The sequence below is a fragment of the Rosa rugosa genome, chromosome 2, assembly GCF_958449725.1.
Source record: "Rosa rugosa chromosome 2, drRosRugo1.1, whole genome shotgun sequence".
Lineage (NCBI taxonomy): Eukaryota > Viridiplantae > Streptophyta > Magnoliopsida > Rosales > Rosaceae > Rosa > Rosa rugosa.
In genome coordinates this window covers 61,713,652-61,733,786 of record NC_084821.1, presented here as the reverse complement: position 1 = coordinate 61,733,786, position 20,135 = coordinate 61,713,652, and the positions used below count along the sequence as shown (strand labels likewise).

The window sequence follows — 20,135 nt, the reverse complement described above, 5'->3', positions numbered from 1 at the left end:
TGGATTGATTATATGCACTGGCGGATCTACGTTGTGCCCAATGGGGGCTGCCGCGGTCACTCACCAAACGTTTGCATACATAATTACATATATAGAATTAGTCTGCCCCCATAATTACATACATAATTACTTGCCATGTTATGGAAAAGTATAAGAAAATATCAAGGTCAGCTCCCACTTAAAGAAATTAGTCTGGCTTTGATACATTAATTGGTCATAATTAACTACAATCTTGTTCTATATGAATTAAAAATTATAACTACGATCACGTCTCTTATGAACACAGAACTCTACTTTTTCTATATGTATTCATACACATAATTTAATTTGGTGTTTTCACATCCCTCATTAGCCACAAAAAAAAAAACAAAAAAAAAAAACCTCGCCTCCAGAAGATTAAAATTCTGGGTCCACCACTGATTATATGAGCTCAATCTGTGCTAGCGCCCATGCACTGCCATTAGGAATAATCAAGTAACCCATTACAGAAAATGATGCACTTCAAAAGTTGACCGTTGGGCGGTGCTGGCATCGGGCGGCGATGGCGTCGTGAGGCTCGGAGGCTCTGCGCTGTGGAGAGATGATGGGCTGAGCTTCACTGTTGGGCCTTGGCTGCATATCCTGTAGGGCTGCGGTTTATAGGCCCGGACCTTCACTTTGTCTTTTGGGCTAAGTGTTGGTCCTAGGGCTACTATTGGGTCTGTTTGGACTCCAAATTAGATAGATTTTTCTTTCTAAGTTATACCCTATTTTTTTAGGGACGTATGCACTTTTGTTTTGTTTTTTGTGCCTATTTACTATGTATGTTCATAGTTCATAGGCTCGCTGAATAAGTGAGCACTGGTTGTCTAATGGGTGGTGCTAGCATACCACGTCCTAAACTTGTCCTAGAGTTGGCAAGGGAAGGTATGTATCCGTGCCATTCTAGTTTGAGATGAATGAATGATTTGGTTCAAAAAAAAATATATAGTGAAATTGGAAAATGAAAATAGATAAGGAAAATAATAAATGCAATCTAATATTATTGAATTGGAAAGTCTATAGAAAATTAATGTAATATTTTTTGGTATAATTATTGTCCTTAATAGTCATTTTATAGTATGTTATATATGTCATTTAATAATTCATAATTGAGTGAGGTCAAGTAAGCAGATTTGGAGGTCCCAATAGCAACACTCTTGAGGCGTAATATCATCATTGTATATTAGTTTATTGATACTCACTTACACAACTTGGATCCAACTTATATGTTTTAAGTTGTACTTTGAGATCCATTGATATAAAATGTACGTCAAATTCGCCCTTACGTAATGGGTACGTAACAATATTGTGATGGAATACATTGAAATTGACTCAATAGTTCAAACAACATTTTGAATTTAACTCTTTAAGCCAAAGTGAAAAAATTGGGCCGAAATATCCAAGTTTGAATGTCGTATAGCATTGCTAGATTTGATATCCTTGCAGAGCACACACTAATTAGTCAGAAGTGTGTTGTGTTTATGTTTTGTTTCGACATTTTTGGTACACACAGATATATTACAACTACAACTGGGTGTTTATTTGGAAAAGAGTAAAACATTTTTGGTTCGACATTTTTAGTACGCACAAAAAGATACATTAGTTAGAAGTATAAATTTAAGTTGCTTATTTAAAAAAGAGTAAAACATTCCCGAAATAAGAAATAGTGATTTGGTTTAACTCATATTCCCGAAAAAAGAGTTATCCTGTTGTGTTTAACTCATATTCATAAAAATGGTGATTTGGTTTTTTAAGTTATCTCTTATAATAAGAAATAACCCATCATTGCAGTTGAATGTTAGTCTAAGCATTCTTCAGTTATTAGTAGAAAATAAGAATTCAATGTGTTTGGAATGTTTCAATTGTATTATTGATCTCCAAAATAGGAGGTATATAAAGAGATGCAAGAGTAGTCCTAATAGGAAAACATCTCATACAATTATACAGAAAACGTAATCTACACCTACAAGGAAAGTAAATATTTACAGAATATTCTACACTCCCCCTCAAGTTGGTGCATAGATGTCAATCATGCCCAACTTGTTAATCGAGTTGTCAAACACTTTCCTTGACACTCATTTCGTAAGAACATCTGCTAATTGATCTTCTGTATACACAAAAGGGAAACGGATGATCTTCCTGTCCAGGTTTTCCTTAATGAAATGTCGATCTACTTCCAGATGCTTAGTCCGGTCATGCTGAACAGGATTATGAGCAATTTCAATAGCAGACTTGCTATCACAATGCAAATCCATAGGCTTCTTGAGCTTAAAACCCAAATCTTTCAACACATTACGAATCCACAACATCTCACAAACTCCATGTGCCATACCTCGAAACTCAGCTTCAGCACTTGACCTAGCAACAACCTTCTGTTTCTTGCTGCGCCAAGTTACTAGGTTTCCTCCAACGAATGTAAAATACCCAGATGTGGATCGTCTATCTGTCTTATCACCAGCCCAGTTTGCATCTGTGTACCCCACAACTTCCAACTCATCCCTTTTTTCAAACAACAAACCTCTTCCAGGTGCCATATTAAGATATCTCAAAATACGATATACTGCATCCATATGCTCTTCACTGGGACAATGCATAAACTGACTAACCACACTCACAGCATAAGCAATATCAGGCCTAGTATGAGAGAGATAAATAAGCCTTCCTACCATACGTTGGTACCTTCCTTTATCAGTTGAAACTTGATCCGGATAGATGGCAATGTTGTGATTCATCTCGATCGGCGTCTCAATAGGATCACAGTCAAGCATCCCAGTTTCAGCTAACAAGTCAAGCACATACTTATGTTGGGATAGTGAAATCCCCTTCTTAGACCTCGCAACCTCAATTCCCAGAAAGTACTTTAATTGCCCAAGATCCTTCATCTCGAATTCCTTAGAAAGATACTTTTGTAGAGCCTCCATCTCTTTTAAGTCATCCCCTGTGACAATCATATCATCAACATATACAATCAGAGCGATAATCCTACCCTGACTACGCTTGATGAACAAAGTGTGATCCGAGTTGCTTTGTTTATAACCAAACACCCTCATGGATTTGGAGAATCTTCCAAACCAAGCTCTTGGAGACTGCTTCAACCCATAAAGAGACTTTTTCAACTTACAAACCTTGCCAGTGTCATAAGGTAAATTTTTAACTCCTGGTGGCATGTCCATATACACTTCTTCCTCCAAGTTACTATTGAGGAACGCATTCTTCACATCAAACTGATGTAGAGGCCAATCTTTAGTTGCTGCAAGTGAAATCAAGATTCGAACAGTATTGATCTTTGCTACAGGGGCAAACGTCTCTTTATAATCAATTCCATAGCGCTGAGTGTAACCTTTGGCAACTAATCTAGCTTTGTACCTATCAATGCTCCCATCAGCTTTAAGTTTTACCGTAAACACCCATCGACATCCAACAGTCTTCTTTCCAGCAGACATAGTCACAATATCCCCGGTCAAGTTTTTCTGCAATGCCTCTAGTTCTTCATTCATCACTTGTGTCCACTTGGGATCCGCCAAAGCATCGTGTACACTACTAGGGATAGATACAGTGGATAATTGATCAACAACAAGTGCATGTGACCCAGACAACCTATGGTTAGACATAATTAGCTATATGATACTTAGCTTTGGTTTTGATGTCTGGTTCATATTGCTTCTTAGGAATACCCTTGGCAGCCCTCTGTGATTTTCTAAACTCACTATTACCTACCCCAGATGATTTATTTGAAATTAAAGGTACCTGAGAAGGAACACTCGCAACGGATTCTTCAGTCGACGATGTAGAGAGGGGGAAGAACTCTAATAGATGAGGGCTCTTAATATTCTGTTTACTAGGTGCATCACAGCTGGGCTTTTCAATGAATAATTCTTTCGTCTGTGATGTTCCATAATTTTCAGAATGCATTAATTCATCACTATCACCCTTAAGTTGTGAATCAGTTTCCTGGGGTGTGATATTTGACAAGTTATGGCCACTTTGGGGCTGCACATGTTGGCGTTGTACATCTGCCATCTTCTGCTTGTCAGGTTGTCGGCTGGAGCCGAGTTCTTGGCTAGAGCCAAGCCGTTGGCTTGGAGAGTCATAAATCTAGCTATTTGAGGGCCCCACGGGTCCACCCACTTGTCTTTCTTCAAACAACACGGGTCCACCCACTTGTCTCTCTTCCATCAGTCCACTACCTTTTGCACCTGAGGACCCCACAGTCATCAGTTCACCATCAAGTCCAGCGCTGAATTCTCCAGTTTCTCTTCCTTTTCCTTCGTCACCTACTGCCCCACCGTCTTTTCCAGTTTCTTTTTCTTTTTCATTTCCTTCATTGCCTGCTGCACCACCATCGTTTTCAAATGATATTGGAGAGGTCCCAACTCCAAATCTTGACTCCAAAGCTTCTAATTCTTCGAATTCGTCAAATGCAAAAAAATCCTGAGAATTTCCTTCACAATATCTCTCCCCCTGAAGGGAAGACTCGGAAACTCCCCCTGAATAATAAGGCTCAGATTCATGAAACGCAACATCAAGAGAAACATACATAGTGCCAGTAAGAGGATCATAACATCGATAACCCTTTTTGAATTCAGCATAACCAACAAATATACACTTACGGGCACGGGGATCAAGCTTGCTGGGTTGAGGCTTGGGAATATGAACATAAGCTGTGCATCCAAACACACGGGGCTCCAAATTAGGCATAGAAGGGATGGTCAGAAGTGTATGAAGCTTCTGATGAGGATTCTGAAACTCAATCACCCGTGAAGGAGTACGGTTGATAAGATATGCTGCTGATTTCACTGCTTCTCCCCAATAGGACCGAGGTACATTCATGCCAAACAAGGAAGCACGAACAACTTCCATCAACTGCCTGTTCTTCTGTTCTGCTAAACCATTTTGTTGAGGAGTATAAGAATTGGAGGTTTGATGATGAATTCCATGTGACCGGCAAAACTCAATCATAAGGCCATTCACAAACTCTCCACCATTGTCAGACTGAAACACTCTGATGGATTGTTGATATTGAGTTGCCACCATTTTGTGAAATTCAGTAAACATCCCAAATACATCACTCTTATTTTTCAGTAATGACACCCATGTCATGCGAGTGCAATCATCAATAAATGTTACAAAATATCGAGCTCCAGAAAAAGAAGGAATTTTCGCAGGACCCCAGACATCAGAGTGAATTTTCATAAAAGGAACAAGACTTTTATGAAGACTTGGTGAATATGAAATACGGTGGCTCTTGGCCAGTTCACAAATGTCACAATGGAAATCCAGATCATTGACAACTGAAAACAAATGAGGTTGTAGTTTCTTAAGATAACTAAAAGATAGATGACCTAAACGGCGATGCCATAACCATATAGCTTCCTTCGCATTTTCTACCCCGTTGATCTGATTAGCTTGTCCCAAAAGATGCTTCTGTTTCTCTCCAGTCTCTGTCAAGTCCAGGTAGTATAATTTCCCCCTTCTAACACCATAACCAAGAATCCGCCGAGTCAGAATGTCCTGAAACACACAGAAAGAAGGATAGAAGGTGACAATACATGCAAGAGCTAAAATAATTTGACCAACAGACAGGAGATTATAAGCTAGTGATGGAAAAATTAAGACAGATTCAAGGGTTAAGGTATCAGATAAAGCAATAGAACCTTCTCCGGTGACCGGAGTTGGAGTACCATCAGCAGTAGAGACAACATTTTGAGGGGAATGTCTAAGGTTCTTCACAAGACTAGGGTCATTGGTCATATGGTCAGATGCACCTGTATCAATTATCCATGTACTATTAAAAGTAACCTTACCCTTCACACCTGACTGCGCTATATTAGCGGAGGTAGTGTCTAGGTGCACTTCCTCTGCAGCAGCCATGACAGCTTTTCCAAGGTTCTTTAGCGGTTTCTTGGTGAAATCTCACCAATCAGGGTAGCCAATTATTTCATAACACCGTTGCTTGCTATGACCCAAATTTCCACAAAGCGGACACTTTGTATTTGCATATGGATTTGTTTTACCTGGAGGACGGCGTGGTGGAAGAGTTGAGAAGCCTGAGGATGGATCCATTGAGCAGAAGGGAACGGCTTTTGGGTTTTGGCTTTGTCGGCTGCAGCAGAATTGCAGACTAGAGCAGCAGAGCTTGTCTGCGTGGGACCCGAGCTAGGCCTAAACAATTGTGCAGGATGACCCACGTGAATGTGTTGTAGCAGATGGAAAGAAGAATCCATGTACTGTAGCATGCTTTAGGCTTAAACAATTATGCAATGCTGTGGTCCCACGGTATGATGCTATGCTGCTACTTTTTAAATTATGCAATGCTGTGGTCCCACGGTATGATGCTATGCTGCTACTTTTTTTCTTGATGATTTGCTATGCTGCAATTTTTCAAGGTTGGCTACTTGGCTATGGCAATTTTGAGATAGCCTTGGGTGATGGAAAAATAAATTTGACCGGGTTGTTCGTGAAATACTTCGAGATTCAAGTTTCGGGTTTCAGGTTTCGGGTTTCAGAGGATTACAATGCAGGGATTGAACCTGGCTTTGATATCAAGTAGAAAATAAGAATTCAATGTGTTTGGAATGTTTCGATTGTATTATTGATCTCTAAAATAGGAGGTATATAAAGAGATACAAGAGTAGTCCTAATAGGAAAACATCTCCTACAATTATACAGAAAACGTAATCTACACCTGCAAGGAAAGTAAATATTTACAGAATATTCTACATTATTTGAGAATTATTTTCCATTCATATAAGTTTGGTGAAAGTGCGAAACATCTATGATCTCTGTACCAGAGTACGCACTTTGAAAACCAATCAAGGCCTTGAGGTTTCTCAAAACTAGCAAAAGTTTACTCTTGAAATAACAGTCTTTTGAACAAAATTTCAAGACTAGCCGAAAATTAGATGCTAAGGCCTTCCGTTCGGTGAGTAGTTGGTCTCTATTCACCCCATGTTTTGGCTACTCTCTTGTTATCTTGGCAAAGAGATTTTATTTAAGAAAGTGGAAAAAAAAAAAAAAAAAAAAAAAAAAAAAAAAAAACCTCAACAGTCTTAGCTGACTTACTGTTACCATCATAACTAGTTCCTGGTTGTTCTTGCCTAGAGCGCAAGAGGTGGGATGCTCTGTTCGTGCCTGAAGAAGTTGTGAGGATCAACTTTGGTTTTAGTCTTTATCAATCTGTCAAAGTTGTTCTTGAAATACCTGTTACCCCAAGCACTTGCTTCAGTGATGCTAGTGTTCTTTTTATTGTTTATCCCCAAATCAAGATCCCTATAATTCACATATGCTTGCCTTGGGGACTTTGTAACATAAGGAGCCATGTAGCTGTAGAGCTTCCTAATCCAATCTATGTGCTTTGCCTCGTTTTCATCTTCAGCTAGCCATACAGTGATGTACTGAATTTTGAAGAGAACATTTCTGTGCGGGAAGGGTATTGCTGACTCGGAAATTTCGCTCATCACTCCCCCATATGGATTCCAAATAATCACAGGAGTGGTTTCTTCCAACAACCTTTTCCAAAGCCCCTCAAGCCCAGTTTCAGGAATCGGGTCTTTGACAAAGTCTGATTTGGCTTTGAAGTAGATCTTGGATATGGATTTTCCTTGTAGCAAAACCTCGGGCGGAGTTCCAGTTGCGTAACCTGCTATGTACATCACAGACTTGAGCCAACTCGTTTGTGTACAATCTTTTCTTGTCAAATTCAGTTCGGGGAACCCTGTTTGCATAACATTGAGGAGCCTTTTAACACCTCCAAGGAATTGACCTTGGTAAAGAGTTGTGACAGTTCTCTTGCCACTTTTGCTGTCAGCTACTGTTGGTTGTATCATAACTCTAATGTTGAGATCTTTGTCGAGCTTAGTAGCAGCTACTTGTTGCCATCTATGGAGGAGCTTTGTGGCACCCTGTTCCAATGTCTTGGAAACTGTAAAAACCGTCACAGTTGATGGAACGGGAACCAACTTTATCTTCCACCACAGGATGATTCCAAAGCTTGCTCCTCCACCACCTCTGATTGCCCAAAACAGGTCTTCTCCCATGGTCTTTCGGTCAAGAATTCTGCCGTTGACATCAACTATTCGGGCATCCAGGACGTTATCAGCTGCAAGGCCATATTTCCTCATCATAGTACCATATGCACCTCCAGTTATATGGCCGCCCACCCCTAAACTTGTGCAAAGACCAGCTGGGAAGCCGTGGGTTCTGCTTTTCTCTGCAATTCTGTAGTAAACTTCACCAATAGTGGCTCCAGCTTGAATCCATGCATTATTGGCTTGGATATCAACATTAACTGATCGAAGCTTGGCAAGGTCTACAACAATGAAAGGTGTCTCAATTTTGGACACATACGAGAGACCTTCATAATCATGCCCTCCACTTCGGACCCTGAGATGTATCCCAAGCTGTTTTGAACAAATAACAGTATTTTGAACTTGGGAATCATGCGTTGGTGTGAAAATGAACTCTGGCTTTGGCTTTGAAGGGACCAAGTACCTGAGGTTTTGTGCAGTTGAATTTAGGACGGTAGTGAATGCAGAACTGTTTGGAGTGAAAAAGGTACTAGAGAATGGAATAGAAGCGTTAGAATGATATGAGAGGCATTGGAGAAAACTGTTTTGTTTTGGAGATGGTGGTTCTGCCGATGAAGATGAAAACAATATAAAAAGAAACAGGGAAAAAAATGGAGAGTTTGAAAGCTTCATGCTGCTTTGTTCAAGTCTCTTTGGGTGTTGTTGAGGAATGATGAGACTAGTTTCCGAGTTTCTTTATATAAGCATGAATGTGCATTAGTGTCCCCTTGATGAGCTGATGCAAATGTCATGCGGTGTTGGGATCACATGGGATTATGGTCTCTATTTTAATGAGTTTTTTTGGAATATTGACTTCTACCCCAAATCTTCTTAGTAGCGTTCTCTGCCTACAATCTCTCAGCACCACCAATAGGGCAAAGACCTGGTGGGAAACTGAGACAATGTGCTGTAAAAATATTGCGAGGCTTTTGATCTATGGTGTTGTTAAACCTGAGGTTTTGTAAAGAGGACAAAAAAGATAGATGAAATGAAGGTTGCTGTACAACAATTAAGAAACTTCAAAAAATGAACAAGGTCGGCTACAGATCGGGAGAAAGAGATTCAAGTGAACATCAACATGAACGGACGACTGATAACATCAAGCTAGTGAACTATCTAACAGCTTCAAACCATTTTCCAAACCAGCTGTGGGACTTGAAGAGTTGAAAGTGTGTGATTTGATTATGGAAGAAGAGCATGAGTGGAATATTCCATTGTTAGAGGACTTGTTTACACCGTATGAGGCTGCAATTATTGCTAGTATCCCTTAAGCATTAGAGGAGCTGATGACACCTTGCTATGGCACTTTGACAAAAGAGGCAATTATGGAGTTGGAAGTGGCTATCATGCGCTCGGATTGGGGAGCCAATATTCCACCCAAAGTCCGGGTCTTCGTTTGGAGACTATTAAAAGGCATATTACCAACAAGAGCTGCTTTTTCCCACAAGGTTAGTCTCCCTGATAATCATTGTCTTTTGCGATCAATCAATTGAAGATGGTCTCCATTTGTTTAGAGATTGTGATGTCACGTCCTATTTTTGGCTGCTCACTACTTTGGGATTAAAAGCTAAAAAGGTGGCTGGTGCTAATATGGTTGACTGGGTACTGAATGTGATTGACATACTCAATTGTAGCCAAAGATGTATCTTCTTCATGGCTCTTTGGCCATGTTTGTTTCCCGGAAAGTGGGTATTGGAAAAGGAAAATGTTTCCTTTCCTGCGTTTGGGACAGCCAGGGAAGGGAAACATTTTCCCAAAGGAAAGGAAAAAGTGAGGGAAATTGGTTCCCTCCCCTCCCCCTCTGGAAACACTTTCCCAAAGGAAAGGAATTTGATTCCTTTCCTTTCTGGTTACCAAACATGGCCTTTGGGTTATCGTAACAATGTACTATGGAAGGGCACTTTCTTTGTGCATCTAGTGCAGCTCAATGGGTAATTAAGCTCCTTGAGGAATACCAATCAGTTCATAACGCTGGAGGTACTAAAGCAAGGAGGGAAAAGACGAAATGGCAAAACCCCCTTAGTGGGCGACTGAAGGTGAATATTGGTGGCAGTTATAGGGCTGACCATGGTGACGGTGGTGTGGGGCTAGTAATCCGTGATGAACACGGTGACTGTTTGGTAGCTTTGGCATGCTATTTCTCGCATGCTTCTTCCGCTTTACACATGGAGGTGGAGGCATGTCGGGCAGGGCTATTGTTGGCTATCCATCAGAACATGACTGCCCTTGAGTTGGAGAGTGATTGCTCCCTAGTTGTTGCGATTTTGCAGCAAAACATGGAGGATAGATCTGAGATTGGGCGCATTATGGATGATTGTAAGTCATATTTGACATTTTTTCACCTTTTTCGGGTTAGACATATTTTCCGTGAAGCAAATGGTACACATTAGGTATTGTATGCCTCTCACCTTCGATAAAAAAAAAATGTTAATCATGTTTAAGGAAAATAGAATTTGTGAGAGAATTGGGAGAATAGTTGTATCTTTCATTGATAATAGGACCTCTATATATACAAGTACATAATCTTTGAGTACATGGAATCCTATTCTAATTTGAACTAGGAATCTAGAACAATCTTCTTCTATTACAACAATAGAAAGTACTCCTAGTTTGGTAAGGCACACATAATCCTGATATCCTTCAACACTCCCCCTTGTGTCGTCCAAACGTGATGTCATCGTGACACCATGGCGCTTTAAATGTTGCCTCTTTAAAAACCTTGCTCGAGTAATAAAAACCCTATAGGACAAAAATAACCTCGAGGAGGAGAAAAAGAGTACAACATGCCCTTCACTCTTCGAGATCAAACATGTAGACATCATGCCTCCCTCTAATTGCTACAATCGTGGGAGTTCGGATAATTTACCCATTCCGATGCTCTTCACATGTTTCTCGAAAGTGGGTTTAGGTAACACGACTTAGTAAATAAATCTACTACATTATCCTCAGATCGGATTTGATTCACTTCAATCTTTAGAAGTGTTTGTTATTGCTGATTATAAAAAACTTAGGTGATATATGCTTGGTGTTGTCGCCCTTGATGAAACATTGCTTCATTTGTTCAATGCATGCTGCATTATCCTCATAAATGCATGTAGGTTCATCTGTGGTATAGACTTCAAACCACAAGTTCTTCGAATATGTGCAACTATGGACCTCAACCATATGAATTCATGAACTGCTTCATGAAGAACAATAATCTCTGCATGATTCGAAGAAGTAGCGACAAGAGTCTGCTTTGTAGACCTCCAAGATATCGCGGTGCTTCCCATGGTAAAGACATAACCAGTTTAGGAACGACCTTTGTATGAGTCAGAGAGGTACCCTGCATAAGCAAAACCCATCAAAACATCACCATCGTTTTGACGAAGGGAAGGAGGATGTCGGCCACCCTTGGTGGCAATGGCGTTGTCGTGTATGGCGACGGTGACGACGTCTCTTGGACCTATGGATTCAGATTCCATCTTGTTGTCCATTCTTTTCTCTCTATAGGGATAGAACAAGTCCATATCTATCGTACCTTTTAAGTATCAAAAGATTGTCTTTACACCAGTCTAATGGAGTAGCGTTGGCGCAGGGCTACATCTAGCACTACAAGGAAAAACAAGAAATGTGACGAATGGAATTCCTCACAAAATGTCCAAATTCCTCGTTTAAACTAATGAGCGAGGAAACTCGTGCGTCGCAAATTTTCCTCGCTTAAACCCCCTCACGGATTACTATATGCGAGGCTTTTCGATTTCCTCACAAATTATTAATTGCGAGGAATATGTGTTCCTCGCAAATTAATAATCGCAAGGAACAAAGATTCCTCGCAGATTATTAATCTCAAGGAATGATGATTCCTCACAGATTAATAATTGCAAGGAATGAAGATTCCTCACAAATTTATAATTGTGAGGGACAAATATTCCCTGCAAATTAATAAATGTGAGGAACACATTTTCCTCATAGATTAGACATTGCAAGGAATGTGTATTCGTCATAGTTAAAATTATGCTTGTTCATTATAGAGACAAAGGGAAAATGCAAATGACTTACAAAACCTACAAAATTATATTAAATTTAGGCTAGTCACCAACATATTACTGTTCAGTAATTGCAATTCCAAAAGGATATATTCAAAATAAAATAACCTAGGACCGATTGTTCAGGACTAAATAGTTCCTTAACTACATATGAGAAAGATAATTCCTAAATATTTCATGAAACCCAAGGCATTCTAACCCTCCATACCAAGCTAGTCATTAGAGAAGTCATCAATTCCTTCAATACCATCAGTTTCTTGAGCAGAGCTATCATCAACAACACAATTAATGTCGTCACTCCCATTCAATTTGCTAAATATTGCTCGCAACATAGATTTCAACTTAGCATTTTCAGACTCCAAGCAACTTACAGTGGATGTAAGCTTTTGTAGATTACCTTTCATCTCATTCCACTCAGAATTTATTGGCATTGAAGAAGAAGAAGAAGACGAGATATCCAAGCGAGGGAAAGCACCTAAACCTTGAACCTTGCCACCTTTTCTCCCACACTCCTCAACCATAATTGCAATCTCGTCATTCAAAGCCACTTCTATTGATTCAATAGGAGTACCTTCTGGTGCCTCTTCAATGAACTTTGTCTTGACATCTTCCCTCTTCTGCTTCATTTTCTCCTGCAACAAAAAGAATGATATGATTACACACACACACACCCTAGATATTAACAAAGTCAGACTAGATATAATGCACTATATATGACATACATCACTTTCTAAAATACAAATCTAGATACAAGACATTGTACATATAATTCAATCAGTGTGGAACTGTACATGTGTAGACATACGGATACAAATCACACACTTGAATTCTAAATCTTCTATTTCTATTTTATAAAACTTATATTTGAACTAAGATATTGATTGATAACTTACATGTCTCACTCATTTAGCCTCACTAACCCACTTATGCTCTGCATCCTGATACATGTTTTCATAATTGTCTATAAATGATACAAGCTTACCACCTTCCTGCACTTGAAAAAACATACAGTTCAATATATAAGAGTTTATCGTAATAGAATGCCACACGAGCGACTATTATTTAATTACCTTTGCTGCTTGCAAAGCATGCTGAATAAATGGTGCACCACCCCATCAAAGCATGCTGAATAAATGGTGCACCACCCCGATGGGTACTTTCCTGTTGATCTCTGTTTTGAGCATTAGTAGCATGAAGAGGCTGCCAACGTTTATTCAAGCACTCCATGCAGGGACATATTGTCTCATTCCTCTCATTCACATGATGTTTTGCAACCTCCATAAAAGATCTAAACCCTTCTTTATACTCTTCACTGAATTTGTCCTGCTTAAGTATCCATTCCCTATCCATCTTAACCTAATTCCAATCTAAACAAGATTGAAATGATCAATATGCATGGATATGTAATAACCAACATGCAGTTTATTATATGCATTTTAGCAGTTTAATTGGCATAAGAACAAATGCATGTAATAGACATAAGTTACTTAAGTTTTCAGAAACATTATAGAGGCATTACTTATCTATATTACAGTTTATTATATGCATCTTAAAGAACATTTTTCACCTGTCTAATAAGTTTTCAGATTCATGTAATAGAAGTTATCCAAGTTTTCAGAAATATTAGAGGCATTACTATCTTCTTCTTTTTTAATTCATGTTACAGGGCATCACTTATCTAAGTTTTCAGATTCATGTTACAAGCAAAGCATGATTAGTTTTCTTAAGTAAACTATAAAACACCTGTATATATGTTTCTAAATGAATATGTAAATAAATACAAGTTGCCTTATCATAGTAGTTTATATGTTGAATAACTTACCTTAAAAAAACACGCAAACTCAACAAGTTCTTTGGATTGAAGTTGTTAAATGTAGTCAATGTCCTAGGAAAAAATGATAATATAGTTAGTCAGAGAAATAAGTGTTACTAAATGATGGTAATTAAATTGGAAAGTAAACTTATACACCTGTCAATACATTAAGCTAAAGAATGATGACATAATGAAGATACATGAATATCTAGTTTGCAGATCGATAATACAAAAGCTCAATTATTACTCCCTAGCCTCCATCTTAATCTCGTTCTCATCAGTCTTTTGAAGTCATATATATTCAGAAGAGTATATCGATCAACTAATGACACCTAGAGCTAGACAGAATACACACACACACACACACATATATATGTGCCGTACATGGAGCTAATTGTGTTAGATCTACGGACCCTCTTTTGGTTGTTAGTCAAGGCAATCAGATATAACTAGGAAGAAGAGGCCAAGTTTAATATAGATGTGTTATGCTCTTAAAAAAGCACTCAGTCAAAAGGTGCCTCTTAAAACACCTTCAAAAAAGTCACTAACAACAAGGGGTTCGATGACACCACCCTCTGCCACTTATTCAGCGAAACGTTGGATAGCGAGGCAATGAGTTGGTTCTTTGAGTGCCCGCCAGGATCCATCAACTCATTCCACGCCCTATCAAACTCTTTCCTCTCTCGGTTCATCCTGTTGGCCGCCGGACACCACAACACAAGTTAGTTGTTCAACGTCAAATAGGGCGCAGAGGAAACATTGAAGGCATTCGTCACCAGGTGGCGAGCGGCGGCGTCTCAGTGCCGAGATCTTGATAAAACAATGGCGCTGGCAGCTTTCAAGCAAGGACTCCAAAAGGGACCATTCATCTATCATCTCAATTATAATCACCCAAATGCTGCATATGACCACATCATGGGCGAAGCCGTCATCCATGCACAGGAAGAATTCATCACATATGGAGAAACCCCACCACCTCCGCCAACACCAGCAAAGGCCACTCAGCCTTCCTCCAGCCATCAGGAGACTGCTAACAAGACCCTTGCTTCGCCGCCAACTGATAAAAAGAGAGAGTGGCAACAGGGCAACTACCAGAGCAAGCGGCAAAATGACCGACATTACAACAAGGGCAACCGTTCATCCCAGGGGGATAACCGTAAAAAACAGACGGAGTCCTCCCAGCGGTATGAAGTGTTCACAGTCCTCACAACCTCGTACGAAGAGATATACGACTAGTGCAAAGACCAGATCCCACCGCCACCCCCAAGAAAGTGCCCAAGAGTGGGAAAACCAAGAAACACTGGCAAGTGGTGTAAGTACCACGAGGACAGCGGTCACAACACCAATAACTGCAACGCTCTCAAAACAGCAATTGAGACTTTGTATCGTGATGGTAAGTTGGAGCAGTTCAAGGTGCATCAGCCGCCACCTGTGGTCGCCAACATCGACCTATGCGCCACATCAACACCATCGACTGCGGCGCTCCAATCACCAACATGTCTCATAGGGCAAGAAAGAGTTATGCACGCGCTAACCACCCTAAGGAAGTTTGCAACATCCGCTATGAGAGATCCGCTAAACTCCCACGATCTGGTTGGGAACCCATCACCTTCTCGGAGGAAGAAGAGCGCGGAGTGCACCTACCCCACGACGATCCATTCTTGATCGACGCCATGCTCGATAAATGGTCCGTGGGAAGGGTCCTTGTTGACAGCAGCTCCGCTGTCCATGTCATCTTCCATGGCTGCTACAACCAACTCCAACGGAATAGAAAGTTGCTCCAGGATCATGAGCCACTGCTCAGCTTCTCCGGTGACGTCACACAACCGCTTGGTTCTGACTACATGCGCCTGGTCATCGGTGCTAGCCCATGCACAGCGGAAATACATACAGAGTTCATCGTTGTCGATTGCTTCAGTTCATACAATGTCATCATTGGTCAATCGACGCTCAACAAACTAAAGTGCATCATAGCAAGGTACATGCTTCTCGTGAAGTTCCCTACACCCAACGGGACAGGTTGTGTGAAGGGAAGTCAACATCTGGCACGAGAATGTTATTCAACGACTGTGTCACGGTCGACACGCCGCCATGAGATCTTAACAGTAGGAAGCCATGGAAGCCATGGAAGCCATGCACCAACACCAGATCTTTTTGAGGACCCTAGGGATGACGAGGAGAAATATGTAAAAAAGGAGCCTGTCAACCCCGAAACATCATTGAAGGTTATCAGCATCTCCGACGACCACCCTGAGCGGACAGTCCGCATAGGCGCTCAGCTAGCCCCAGAGATAGCGGCAGAGCTCACTCAATTTCTACGTGACAACGCCGCTGTCTTTGCATGGTCCTACGCTGATATGTCAGGCATCTCCCCTGAAATCATCACACACAAGTTGAGCATAAAGCCATCCTTCTATCCGGTCAAGCAGCGGCGAAGGGCCTTTGACGAAGAGAGATATCGTGCAATAGGGGAAAAAGTCACCAAGCTCCAGGACATTAGATTCATCCGCCAAGTCAATTATCCTCAGTGGATTTCAAACTTGGTCATGGTCAAGAAACCTAGCGGCAAGTGGCGGATGTGCGTAGACTTTAAGGGCCTCAACAAGGCATGTCCCAAGGATAGCTTCCCGCTACCCCGCATCGATCAACTGGTCGATGCAACCGCTGGACACGAGCAGCTCAGCATGATGGACGCCTTCTCCTGCTATAATCAAATCAAGATGCACCCAGGCGACCAAGAATGCACCACCTTCACAACCGACAAGGGCCTATACTGCTATAATGTCATGCCTTTCGGTTTGAAGAACGCTGGGGCAACATACCAGCGACTGATGAACGCCATGTTTGCGGAGCACCTTGGCAAAATTATTGAGGTCTACGTGGACGACATGTTGGTCAAGAGCATCAAGGCCAGTGGACACGTGGCAAACCTCCGCATCATATTCGCCATTCTTTTGGCCTATGGTATGCGCCTTAACCCTGAGAAATGCTTCTTTGGGGTCACCGCTAGCAAGTTTCTGGGCTACATCATTAGTGAATGGGGAATAGAGGCCAACCCTGACAAGGTGCAAGCCATCCTCAACATGAAGGCCCCGGAATACAAGGTGCACATTCAGAGCCTATAGGGAAAGCTAACCGCCCTCTCTCGGTTCATCTCCAGACTCACTGACAGATGCCTCCCATTTTTCAAAGTTCTGAAAAGGACCCACAAGAAAGAAATTGACTGGACCCAAGACTGCGAGGTGGCATTCCAGAGCCTGAAGGAATACTTGGCGGCAGTCCCACTTCTTTCCATTCCTGTACAAGGTGAGGTACTATACATTTACCTAGCGGTATCCCCATCAGCGGTAAGCTGCGCCATTGTTCGACGGGAGGGCTAGGAAGAGCTCCTAGTATTCTACGCCGGCAGAGGCATGAATGGGGCAGAAACAAGATATACCCCTGGAGCAGCTAGCCCTCGCACTCATTGTCGCCGCTAGACGCCTCCGCTAGTACTTTCAGGCCCACACAATTCATGTCTTAACAAATCAACCGCTGAGGCAGGTAATGCAGAACCCTATGCACTCTGGGCGCCATAGCAAGTGGGCCATCGAGCTCAGCGAGTTCGATATTGACTACAAACCAAGGACCGCCATGAAAGGTCAGGCGGTCGCAAATTTCATCGCTGAGTTCACCGAGTGTCAGGATGAACCCAACCCAAGGGTAGAGGCCAGCGTAGAGATGGTAACCGCTGAAGAACCAGCCCCACAGCAGTCAGACTGGAACCTCCATGTGGACGGCTCCGCTTGCTCCAAGGCCTGCGGCGCCGGAGTCATCTTGACGGGACCAAGGGGACTAAACGTGGAATACGCGTTAAAGTTCAATTTCACAGCCTCAAACAACATGGCGAAGTATGAAGCGCTCATTGCAGGCTTACTCCTCGCCATCGACTCAGGGGCTGACAGCGTCAACATATTCAGCGACTCCCAACTAGTCGTTAACCAGGTCAACGACAGCTTCCAGGCCAAAGATCAGCAGTTAGCAGCGTACTTGGGATACGTCAAGACGCTCCTCAAAAAATTCAAATTTCACACCATCACACAGATCCCCAGGGAAAAGAATGGCAAGACTAGAAACCGCCTAACCACACCAAAGTCCAGCGGACACAAGGGTGGAATACCTTGATAAGCCAAGCATCACAAATACCCTGGCGGAGATTTTCAACATTGAGGTCAATCCCAGCTGGAAGGATGAAATCATCGAGTACAAGAGCAATGGAACACTACCAACCGACAAGGTCGAGGCAAGGCAGCTTAAGTGGAGAGCAACCCGCTACAACATCCAGAATGGCAAGCTGTACCGCCAGGGATTCACCCATCCCAACCTCCAGTGTCTCACTGTACCTACATGTACATTTGCAAAGCATAATTAGCTATAATGAGCCACGCTCATTGTACCGCCAGAGGTACCAACTACCGCCAAGGGAGTGACCCACGGATAGGCAGCCAGGCGGGCTACAGCCTGAGCACAAGATTACCCCGGGATCACCGCTGACGCGCCGCCACGCGCTGCGCCAAGACGGCATCAGAAGCTACTGAAACTGAGAACTGAAGCACTTCAGTCCCACATCGGAAACAAGGAGAAGATCGGACCTCTCCTCACCTATAAAGGTCCTCTTCTCTCTCTTCATTAAGATTACGCATTAACTACTCATTTATTATTGTGCTGCCTATATGTGTCAACTGACTTAGGCATCGGAGAAGTGAAGACCGCCCAACGCGGTCTCCCTCTGACGCCCTGTCTTTCATTTGGTAGCCAGTGAAGATCATCAAGTATACAGAGTAGCGGTCCGCCCACCGGACCTGCGTTAAACGGAGGTTTGGCTACCGCCAGACTTTGAGCATTAACATTGGCGCCGTCTGTGGGAATCCTTGAACAAAAGGTCATCCCATCACAACTACCATGACTAGCGGTAGCGGGGGAAACGCTGAGGAGCAGGCAGACCAATCCGCCATCCCCCAACCCTCCAATCCAGCGGTAGGTGTTAACCGCGCACTATTCACCACCCCGGCCAACCCCGGCGGTGAGGCAAATCCAAGCAGCAGCCGCCCACCAGGCCAGGACCTCGCCGCCATGTACGAGCTGGCACTGGCAGACCTTCACAAGGCAAACAGAGAGCGTGAAGAGGAGCGCAGAAAGAAGACTGAGGCCCAAAAACAGGTGGCTACGCTGATATCACGTGTTGATGACCTGAAAAGGACGTTGGAAAGAGCCGCCAATCCAGCGCAAAGCGGGAATTCACACAGCACCATGCGTAGTCAGCCCAACACCGGCACATTAGCACCAGGACCAGTCATACAGATGCAGGTTCCGCTGGACCCACCTGAACTATTGGGGATGGGACCACTACCCATCCCCCAGCTCATGTTGGAGCAGGAGGCAGAGTCAGTGCCGCGCACCAACCGCTCGGAAGCTAGGGCAAGAACTGAGGGCAATCCGCCTGCGCCAAGGCGTAGGCAGGCCCAGCGGAGTACATATGCCGGATCCGCCGGCGACGCAACAGTCCAAATTCTGGAGAGGATGCAACAGTTGGAACAGAGGTTGGTACGGGCAGAGTCGGGTGCCCCGGGGCCAACTCAAAGTCCACTTTTCACGTCCAGACCAGGGCCCTTCACCGCTGCAATTCTGCAAGCTATCAGGCCGGCGTACGCAAAAACTCCAAAGATGTCACACTACAGCGGTACGTCCGTCCCCTTCGTCCATATGGACACCTTCAAGAAGGTCACCAACAACAAGGGATTTGACGACCCCACCCTGTGCCACTTGTTCAGCGAAACACTGGACGGAGAGGCAATGAATTGGTTCTTCGAGTGTCCGCCGGGATCCATTGACTCATTCCACGCACTATCACATACCTTCCTCTCCCGGTTCATCTTATTGTCCGCCGGACATCATAACACAAGTCAGCTGTTCAGCGTCAAGCAGGGAGAGGACGAATCACTAAAGGCATTCGTCACAAGGTGGCGGGCGGCAGCATCTCAGTGCCGCGATCTAGACAAGTCGATGGCATCGGCGGCCTTCAAGCAGGGACTCCTCAAGGGACCGTTCCTCTATCACCTCAACTACAACCATCCAAACGCGGCATATGACCATATCATGAGTGAGGCGGTCATTCACGCCCAGGCGGAATTCATTACATATGGAGAAATCCCACCGCCACCGGCAACG

At 42.9% G+C, this 20,135-nt stretch overlaps 1 protein-coding gene across 1 annotated transcript; it reads right to left on the bottom strand.

The window, feature by feature from the left end:
• Window positions 1-6,588: 6,588 nt before the first annotated feature.
• Window positions 6,589-9,246, bottom strand: LOC133729091 (monolignol oxidoreductase AtBBE-like 13). The gene has a single exon (XM_062156558.1). It carries the CDS (start codon window positions 8,718-8,720, stop codon window positions 7,119-7,121), a length of 1,602 nt encoding a protein of 533 aa, XP_062012542.1. The 5' UTR covers window positions 8,721-9,246; the 3' UTR covers window positions 6,589-7,118.
• Between the last annotated feature and the right edge of the window lie 10,889 nt (window positions 9,247-20,135).